Consider the following 10,103-nt stretch of genomic DNA (forward strand, 5'->3'; position numbering starts at 1 on the left):
GCTCTGCCGACACGCTGATTGGACCGGGGCGTTATCTGGGCGGGTTATCCGTTACACCATGCGTGCTACGATTGGACGCGGTGTGAGAGTGGGAAGTGGCCGTACGCCGGTGTCTCCCTGGTTGCGCAAGACGCCATTTTGGGGTGACAGTGAGAGATAACGGAAAGATCGAGAAGCTGTCGTTTTAAAGGTAATAACCCACATAAACTCGCTTGTGTTTTGCCTGTAACGCCATTTATTGTACGGCCATTGTCGCGCGGTACCAGCGATTCGATTTAGTTTCGCCTGAGCATGACGTCACGAGGTTCTTTCTCAACTGTGACGCGGCATTTAGCTAACGGCTGTTAGCATAGCGAGCTACCGTGTATCAGCTCTTTTAATGTTCACGCCACAGAAACCAGGCCTCAGTTTTCCAGGTGGATTTTGTAGCAGGTCGTCGTTATATGTATTAATGATATATGCTGTAACCGGCAGTGGTCTTTAGACCGTTGACGAACGGTGTCGCCTGTTCGTCGCAAGTTAGCATATGCTAGGAAAACTAGCTATCTAGCTGAAGCATCCGCCCTTAGTAAAGCGAACTGTATCCTGTTTCGAGTGCTGGTAACAAGGTAAAGAGACCAGAAAACTTCAGACTTTTCACAGAAGATCTGCGCGTTCACATAGCAGAATGTTTCAGCCTTTATTGACACGTACTGATATGAACTTTAACATTAACTTAGCTTGACCTTATAGTTGAAAGCTAGCGTCTTGTGACGGCTCACTCGTACAGAAACATTATCCTAACCTGCTATTGCAGAGTTTTCTAGCTGGAACAGGCCTCTCTTATCTTTTCATCAGTTAGCTATTCGCTTTATCCACGGTTGTACAGCTTAGCCTCAGGATATGCGATTTTTCTGCTGTTAAATAATTGACACATAGGCAGTTTTAATACTTCTGTAGTGTAGAAGTTAATGGCTGATATGGACGGCCTTAACTTTGAGGCTTTCGTCTACGACTCTATCATTCGTTTGTGTAAACATTTAACTTGTTCTCCTTCGTGTGTCACACAATGTACCTCGTTTTTTCGACTAAATATACAGCTGTCATCGAACTGCTCTAATGTGGTGTGCCTCTATGAACTGGCTAACGATAAAACGACGGTAAATCAGTCCAGATGTCAGCTGTATTCTCTATGATACATTTTCCCTGTGTTCACTTCCTCTCACCATACTGCACTGAAACCGATTAACAGCAGACCTTACACTGTCTTAACCCTGTCTCCGTCTCTGCTTTGACAGCTTCATCACCATGGGGAATGTATTTGCGAGCTTATTCAAAGGCCTGTTTGGCAAAAAAGAGATGAGGATTCTAATGGTGGGGCTGGATGCGGCTGGAAAAACAACTATCCTATATAAACTCAAACTCGGAGAGATAGTCACCACCATTCCCACCATTGGTATGAACATTTACATCTATCACTCCACTGTCATTGTAAAGAAGCTGTATTTTTAGACTGCTATGAGAAGATTGTTGTTAGTTATTTCCTATTGTTATTTGAGAGGACAAAAAAAATCCTGTTCACCAGATCTTCAGGTCTTTTAAACATCTGACTGTTAATTTGTTTTAATTACTAGGGATACACTGTTACGGAACTTAGGGCTATGACTAATATATCTACTTTTTGTGTTTATTGTCTTTTTTTTAATTGCAATTTACTTCTTACTTTGTTTCAGGGGAAGTAATTAAATCATAATTAAAATTAACTAATCTATTTAAAAAAAAAAAAAAAACTTAACCAGGAGTGATGTGATAAGTATTGGCCACAAAGGCAGGTGAATGCCATTACCAGTCAACAGGGCGACCAATCACTTTGTAGCTTTAAGCAGTTATGGTAATTTTTGATTAGTGTTTTTTTTTTGTGCGTGTCCAAGTTTAATTCCTTATGTCAGATTTTCGGGACATTTCATTTTAACAATGGTTTAACAAAGAATAAGTGTTAAAATGAGAATAACTGAAGACCTTTTCTTGATTAAAATGCAGTCAGGAAATGTTGACTTTAAAAATAAAAAAGTTATATTAGGAACAAACAGTGAAAAAAAAAATTGTAGAAATCTTTATCTGCGTGTAGTGTTTGCTATCGAGTGGTCCAAAGCCTTTTAGTGACTCATCTGTTTCCTCTCCTTTTTTTTCCCTTTTCGCAGGTTTTAATGTTGAAACTGTAGAATACAAGAACATCAGCTTCACAGTTTGGGATGTGGGCGGTCAGGACAAAATCAGGCCGCTGTGGCGCCACTACTTCCAGAACACTCAAGGTGAGGTGTAAGGGGGGTGTGCAGTGGCATTATCTTAGCTGGCAGTTGTGTCAGTGAGCATTACTGCCCATAGGTGGCCTCGTTGGTGCATAGAGGATATTAAAGAGACCAATGACTCACATGCCATTGTTCCATTCTCAAAGGGCGTATTGTGTGACTCCTCTACTGTTTCCTGATGTGTAACTCATCACAATGTATAGGCCTATGCTGTCTTGTGTTTGCCAGTCATGATCCGGCTTGTAAGCAAACTAAGTTGAACATTTTGTGGTATCTTTAATCTGCAGAAATTAATTGTGATTGAAGCCACCTTATTTGCTTCACTGCCATCAGTGCTCCTGTGGTTTCCCTGCATGCATTAGATGAACATCACCTTCCACATACTGAGCACCCAAGTGTGAAACTGAATGTGTGAATCATTTCAGTGATGATCTAAGACGCAGCATCATTTAACAAACAGCATGTCTGACTACAGAATTTTCTTCTACAGCAAACAAGGAAAGTTGTGTTTGGGCTAGAGTGCCGAGTATTGGTTAACGATTTCGTGATTAAGGTGACAGAAAATCGTTCTTTCCATCATTTTTCCTGGCAAAAAGATTAAGGCTCTATGCAAAATTAGGCCTGCGGACCATCTCAATCTAGTCTGATGTCCTTAATGGTCTAGCCTCTCCCCAAGAAATGTAAAAAAAAAACAAAACAAAAAAAAGTAAAAAAACACATGATACATCATTTTTTTATGATGACCTGTTATATCTTCACTCTAACGGTAAAATTCTTAGCATGCAAGTGGCTTTTTTGACAATCTAACAGAAAATTCTGTTTTAAGTATGGCCCTGTTCTTACGTTATATATACGTTATACGTTTCCCATCACTGTTTTAGGTTTTTAACACTGACTGTTTTTAACCTGTAGAGATGTAATTTTCTCTGTCAAATGTCTCATGGTGCTGTGATGCCCTTAATGCTCAGACAAAGTTATTGTATTACAACTGAAATGCTTAGAATATCTAAAAATAGAAATTGTCTATCAGTTCTGTCAAAAACATAATGAAAATGGCCATTCTGAATTATAGCTTGACAACTTTATCCCAACATGAAGAGAAAGTCCAAACAGTGATAAATCTGTTATATTAGAAGATCTGATTGGCCACATTTCCTGGAATTGGTGCAATGCAAAAATACTGCTTAACTGAGTTTATCTGTGGCTTATCAGAGCTGTTAAAATGATATTAATTGAGTTTACAAGTTACTTTCCCATAAGTCCAATAAAGCCATCTTAACAAGTGTTTCACTGAACCGTGTCTGTCAAGCCTCCACATTTATGACGTCTTTCTGTCCGAACATCATGAGTTAAAATGAGAGTTTGTATAACTTTGTAATAATTAGTAAACATGAGTAGAAAGTTGCTGGTTGGTGTTGTGTTAAATGTTCCCAAGTTACCGCTTCGCTGTTAGCTTCCTCTGCACTATGAAAAACAGAGAACTGAATAGTTCAGACCATATAGTGGATTTTTGTCTCTGATATCTGATCCAGGTTCTGTAGATAGAATTAATCCAATATCTAACCAAAATATCAGATTGGCGTTTACCTAAAAAATGCGTAATTATCTATCGCTTAAGGTAATAAAGAATCAACCCTCAAAGCCAAGAAAAACCAGCATTCCTGTTCTTGATCATGATCCCTCAGCTGAACACCAGCTGAGTCTCAAGAATCCTAAATTTCAGGCAAACTGACCAAATTAACAGCATCACTGTGTCCTGTAGATATTGCTTTCATTTTTGTGCCCTTCACATCTTCAGAGTCTGTAATGTAACAGGTCAGTGAGGCTGCATACAGATTCTAGCTTCACAAACAAATAGTATCTCAGTTATAGACCGGAGCTGAGCATGTGATCACGTCGTCCCCTGTTACATGAATATAAAAACATCCTGTTTGTACATTCGGTGAGCTGTGGGTATGATGAAACGTTTCCTCACACAAGCTGGCACACAGATCAGGAAGTGTGCTTCAGCCATAGGACATTTAACAAAATTACCTCAGTTTTCTTGGCTTTGTCTTTATTTTTTGTGTTAAATTTGAAGCAGGAAAACATCATTCAGAACACTGTTGTACTTTCATCCATCCATTCGTGTCATGAAGCTTTTTTTTATACGGTCATTAAACTGTCGGTTGTCTCAAAATACAGCTTTCACATGATCTATGACAACTGAAAATAATTTGGCAGCTTTAAGTCATAAATTAATCTGTACTGAACTTTACAAATGACTGATGTGTTTAACAGCTTCTGGATTTAATATATTCTCACAGTCAGCAGACCTGCAGCTGCCAAATCACAAATTATTACTCATACTTTTCTTTTTTTAATGCCCACTCTACTTTACTGTTTTGGGGATTAATAAATGGCCAAGAGAGCTGGTCCAGACTGAATTATTACTGGAACAGAGTCAGAGCTTTTTATCTGGGACAATAGAGCATGCATTGTAACCAGAATATAAATGAAGACATGTTTCTGCATTTTTTTTTTTTTTTTGTATGCAGGGCTCATCTTCGTGGTGGACAGCAACGACAGGGAGAGGGTGAACGAGGCGAGGGAGGAACTGTCCAGAATGCTTGCTGAGGACGAACTCAGAGACGCCGTGCTGCTCGTTTTTGCAAATAAACAGGTGAGTTTGAGTCTCAGACACACGCAGAGCCAAGAAAAGAAATGAGCCTCAAATTTACTTCTCAATTGGTTTGGATGAAAAAGCTTTCAGATATAAAGATCAAGACTTTATTTGTACAGGACCTTTCTTTAATTTTAAAAAAAGCCTCTGCTGGTTCAGAGGCAGAAATGCAAGTATCAAAATGGTGTGAACTTCCACCTTAAATGTTTCCCTGTCAGGGATTTATATGCTTTGAGATAGGACTGGGGAGCGTGTAGCTAGCCGTGTTAATGTGGGCAGGCAGAAATATCAGGCAGCCATATTGTGGGAGACAAAGTCCATAAATTGGTGCATCCTGCTACTAACCTGAAGGTTGCTGGTTTGAGGCCCTGTACTCGAGTCCTGGCAAAAATAAGCCAAAAACAATAACCTGATAAAACTAATATTTAAAAAACGAATGCAGTCCACATGTAGAAGCTATTTCATTTTAATTTTTTTACAATGAAGAACAGCTGTCACTTCAAGATCAACATCTGCACATTGATTCTCTATTCTGAAACCTGCCCTGCGGTAGTTCACATGTATTGAGAAGAAAAAGAAAGCATTGATTAGATAAGAAGCTTTGTTAAATGTTAGGCTGCTCATTCATTTTGTTTGTCAGAATTCTGTCAAGAAAAATGCAAATGATGATAAATCTCAGACAGATTTAATAGAAGTAACACCTTTTTTTTCCCTCCCTAAATGAACCGTGACTAAAACCGCTGCAAACCACTTTGTTACTGATCTGTTGAAATCTTAAATGTGCTAACCAATAGACCTAACCACAGACATCGGTGACAGCAGAGCAAAACCAACAGGATATCGTCTCATCTACCTATCAGAACAGGTCATGTTTGTTTCGGCAGGTTCCTCAGTTCATGTAGATTCAAATGTTCATCTGGTGTTTTGTGTCTGCATGCTCTGTGTCAAGTTCACACCTTTGAAGCTTGGCTGTGTTCAGTTAGCAGGAGGTTCTGTTCAAAATCTTGCAGAGAGGCTGTTGTTGGTCCGTCTTTGCAGACTTTCTGGTCTGTGTGCAGATTTTAGCACAGTATAAGTACAGGATGTGAGGGAACCAACGATTGATAAGGGGCCCGTTAAATACAAAACTTTCCATTGCTTCTGGCAGGTGTGCACACTTTGATGAGGGTTTGAGCATGTTCAAGCCCTCAAAAATGGAATTCATTACTATTAATTATACTACTATAATAATACTATTAATAACGGCAGCATAATAAAACTTGTATTAATATAAAGTAGTGTATTAATAGATCCCTATAATAAAATCCAAATGTAAATATGAAACTTAAATCAGTATTATGACTACTACTACTTAATGAGCCTTAGCACATTAGGTGTTCAGGCTGTTGTGAAAACAACTCCCATGATCTGTCACCGCATTATGACATCACTAGATGTTTATTGGCCCCCACCATCATCTATTCTGGATAACCCTCCTCTCTGACTCTGAGAATGATAAAAAATAAGATTATTTAATATGACCTGAAACAAATGACTTATACTCAAACTCAGCAGGAAAGTTTTACTGAGAGCCGATCCCTGAACACTTGTATTGGACTGGAAGTTTTTTTGTCCTCCCCTCAGCCACTGCTGTAGCCCCCTAGTGGCCATTAAAGAGAGTGCACGATTAAGGCACTTACACATTGGCTGAACTGTTCAGAAGCTTTTCTACTGTTGATGAAAGCTTGTGGGATTTTTGGTTCAGATGGTTAAAAATGGTTAGAACTGCATCATAACTGGCTTTTTCCTCTCCCTCTAGGATCTCCCCAACGCCATGAACGCTGCAGAGATCACAGACAAGCTGGGCCTGCACGCCCTCCGCCAGCGCAGCTGGTACATCCAGGCCACCTGTGCCACCAGCGGAGACGGCTTGTATGAGGGCCTCGACTGGCTCTCCAACCAGCTGAAGAACCAGAAATGATCCATTCCAGCAGTTTTGAATTATTATTTTTTCGTTTGTTTGTTTGTTGTTTATTTTTTTTTCTGTTTCGACACAGCGGCAGCACCGGATCCAGGCCCCCCTCTGCGCCCCTCTAACTCCTCTGCCCCGGCTCTTTCTTTCAACGCCTTCCTCCTGCTTTCTCTTCCTCCTCGTCCGTACTCTTGGGGCTCTAGCCTGTGCTGCTTGTGTGTGTGCGTGTGGCTGTGGGTGTGTATGCCTGTGTGGATGTGTGGGTGTGAAGGCGTCTCTGTGTATGCTGGCTGGGATCGGGAGTAACCCTGGCGTGCCTTTTACACACCTCCTGTGGAATCAGCAGTCTGGTTTTCAAGCCCCTCTCTCTCTCCCTCTCTCCATCCACCAAACTCAGTCTCTGCCCTGCTCGGCCTACCCCCCTCCTCGCCTAATCTGTCTTGCACGGCCCCCCCACCTTGACCCTGTTCTGCCCTGCCCTTACTCTTCAGAGGAAGCACGGTTTTCATACGGCAAAGAAAGAGCAAGGGTGCAACCCCCCACTCCTCCCTGTAGAATATATCTATGTTGACTAGAAATGCCCCCCTCCCTCCCACCTTCAGTGCTTAGGTGTTCATTTTAATCTGATTTTTGAGACCTCAAACCCACCAAGAGATTCAGTAAATTGCATCTTAACCTGTATCAGGTCGAAGCAAATGGAAAAAAAAACAAAAAATGGAAAATTAAAAAAAAAAAAAGTAAGAAAAGAGAAAATCCCATCCTTGATCATTCTGGTGTCATCTGAAAATCATGCTGTTTGTTTTATTAATATTATTATTATATTGGAATATAAAAGATTATTCTTAGCAATGGTTCTCCAGTGAACACTACCTTTCTCCCCTCCCACCACTAAGTGAGAGCGTGAAGCACAAAAGAAGAAAAAATTAAAAAATTAAACTCTACGAGAATATGCAATTCTTGACTTTGGGTTGCTGGCGTTTAAATCCTGGGATTAAATTAGGATTTTCCTTTTTCTTTTTTTTTCTTTTTTTGGAGATGACCTTCAGTGTTTCCATGCCAGATACAAGGTGTTGGACATTTCGCACACTTCAGACTGAGGCAGGTGTCCTTATACATTCACAGGCGTCACATGTTATTCCTTTAAAGAGATGTTACATGTTTTTTTTTCTGTAACTAGTTTTAGCATTTCTATTTGTACTTTGACTGCTGAACCAAATGCATTTGAGCAGTATGACAAATCCTGTATATGGAAGTAGAAAGTGCATCCTCGAGGGCCTCAGACGAGTTTTTTTTCTTCTCACCAACGGTTGGCACTTTTATTTTGAAAGTCTGAAAGCATCCAGCTGTGTGCGATCTTTTTTTTTCTTCCTGGTCGGGATGAAGGATTGGCACCAAAAAAAAAAAAAAAAAAACCATGATAAAAAATAAAATAATGAAGGCTCTCTATAACTGTGAACGGTCCAGACGTCTGGGTGTTTACAGGCAGAAAAGACCAACACAGTAAGTACTCTGTCGGAGGCTCGTCGGCGAGCTGGAAGGACTTGGTGGTAGACCTGTTGAGGGGAATGGGTGTGCAGTTAGCTGGTCGTCCTCAGTGTTGAACCATGGGGGTTAGAGCTGGCACTTCTGTCAAGAATGATTGTAAATCTGTAAGTTCCCCTATAAACTGTTTCTGTGGGGATTTCCTGAACACATTAATAAACATGATTTGATCCAACAGCTGTTGGAGAGGCTTTTTATTTTCTCATGTGTTACAGTGGTGGATCTTTGCATTAAACAAGTTTGTAATAATGATGCAATCCCTGTGAAAGTTCAGGCCTCAGATGGCGCCCAAATCTGGTCAGCTTTGTTTTTTTTGTCGACATGGCTCACAGTGTGGTGGTGCACACTACTAGTGTTTAACAAGCAGGAGATCCAGAGAAGGGATGCAAATCCCTTGGAATTTTTTTGTTTTTGTTTTTGTTTTTTAAATGTGGAGCTACTCAGATGACTTGCTCAACATTTTTCTGGTGATTTTATGGGCACAATTATTCATTTCAAGTCATACTGAGTAAAAACAAAGCTCATTTTATGAGTTATGCTGATTGTTACAGTTAGGAGGATAAACCACATTATGCTCGGTGGCTAACCTTTTCAGTTGTCATAAAGTGGGGAAATATCCATAGAGGCCAAAACCTTTTTGCAAACAAGTTTGTTTTTGCTGTCAAATTAAACGTTTTAATATGGGGTCTACGGAGGTAAGAAGGATGAGTTGCAATGCAGGCAGTCTATTCTCCAAAGTTAAATTTCACCTAATTTAAATATTTATGTAAAGTAGGAGTGATTGATATATTTTATCTAAAACATTTGAACATATGACTGCAAACTGAAGGTGATGTTATGCTGTCAAAATGTGTTGATGACTGTACAGAGGACAGAGGTGGGTTCCTGTGATTCATGCAAAATAAAGGAAACGCGTCTTCATATTAATTCATTCAGTTTGGCTCTCCTGGCTCTCCATATAGTAAAAAAGTCTCTGCTGAAGTGGCTGCAGAAACACTAACCAGGAAAAGAAAGATATACTAGGTTGTTTTCTCTTCAGGACAGCGTTTCTGTTCCTGTTGGGTTTACTCAGACACACTTCTTAAAAAAAAATTTCGCCAGCACAAAGTCTGCGTTTGAATGAACTGTGGGAATTCTTAATCTATCAGGAAATAACAGCAAACCTTTCTAAAAGAGAAAAGAAAGAGATTTAATAAATTAAATTACTGCATTCATGGTGTGAAATTACTGTGAAGGCACAGGTTTGCATAATTACCCTGCAGAGGCAGAAGTGTTTCCTTTAAGTTTAAACATGAATTTGATTATGAAATTTTAACTTTGATTGTTGAATGTCTTCTTTAAACTGTTTCTTGCTCTGACAGCAGTCTGTAAAAATGTAACCAGGACTAAACTGCTGGTTAAACTTTGAACAAAAACTCCAGCCTCCAGATTTAACCTCTAGGTGGAGACAAACATACACAGTCACGTACATGCAGGCCTACTGCAGACTAGAGTTCCAGTTTGACAATAAAATAGAAGCTATTAGGCATCAGTAAGGCAGAAAAAGCATTTTGGTGTCTGGTAAAAACAAACAAAGAAAGTTTTTATTCGTTTATATGAAACACAGAAAAGGCCCAGATTGTTCATTTTTATTTACGGTTAAGTTTTAGATGTTAAAATA

General features: G+C 39.7%; 1 protein-coding gene across 2 annotated transcripts; it reads left to right on the plus strand.

Annotated features, from left to right (window-relative positions):
• The first annotated feature begins 57 nt into the window (after positions 1–57).
• Positions 58–8,618, plus strand: arf2b (ARF GTPase 2b). 2 transcript variants are annotated; one of them, XM_006793227.3, is made up of 5 exons: positions 58–190; positions 1,278–1,435; positions 2,181–2,291; positions 4,826–4,950; positions 6,749–8,618. In XM_006793227.3, exons 2-5 carry the CDS (start codon positions 1,288–1,290, stop codon positions 6,908–6,910), a joined length of 546 nt encoding a protein of 181 aa, XP_006793290.1. In that variant the 5' UTR covers positions 58–190; positions 1,278–1,287; the 3' UTR covers positions 6,911–8,618. The 2 variants fall into 2 exon arrangements, with proteins under 2 accessions (XP_006793290.1, XP_006793291.1); XM_006793228.3 differs by lacking the exon at positions 58–190 and adding an exon at positions 317–608.
• Positions 8,619–10,103: the final 1,485 nt, after the last annotated feature.

This window comes from Neolamprologus brichardi, chromosome 8 (assembly GCF_056152115.1).
Source record: "Neolamprologus brichardi isolate AB-2024 chromosome 8, ASM5615211v1, whole genome shotgun sequence".
Taxonomy (NCBI): Eukaryota; Metazoa; Chordata; class Actinopteri; order Cichliformes; family Cichlidae; genus Neolamprologus; species Neolamprologus brichardi.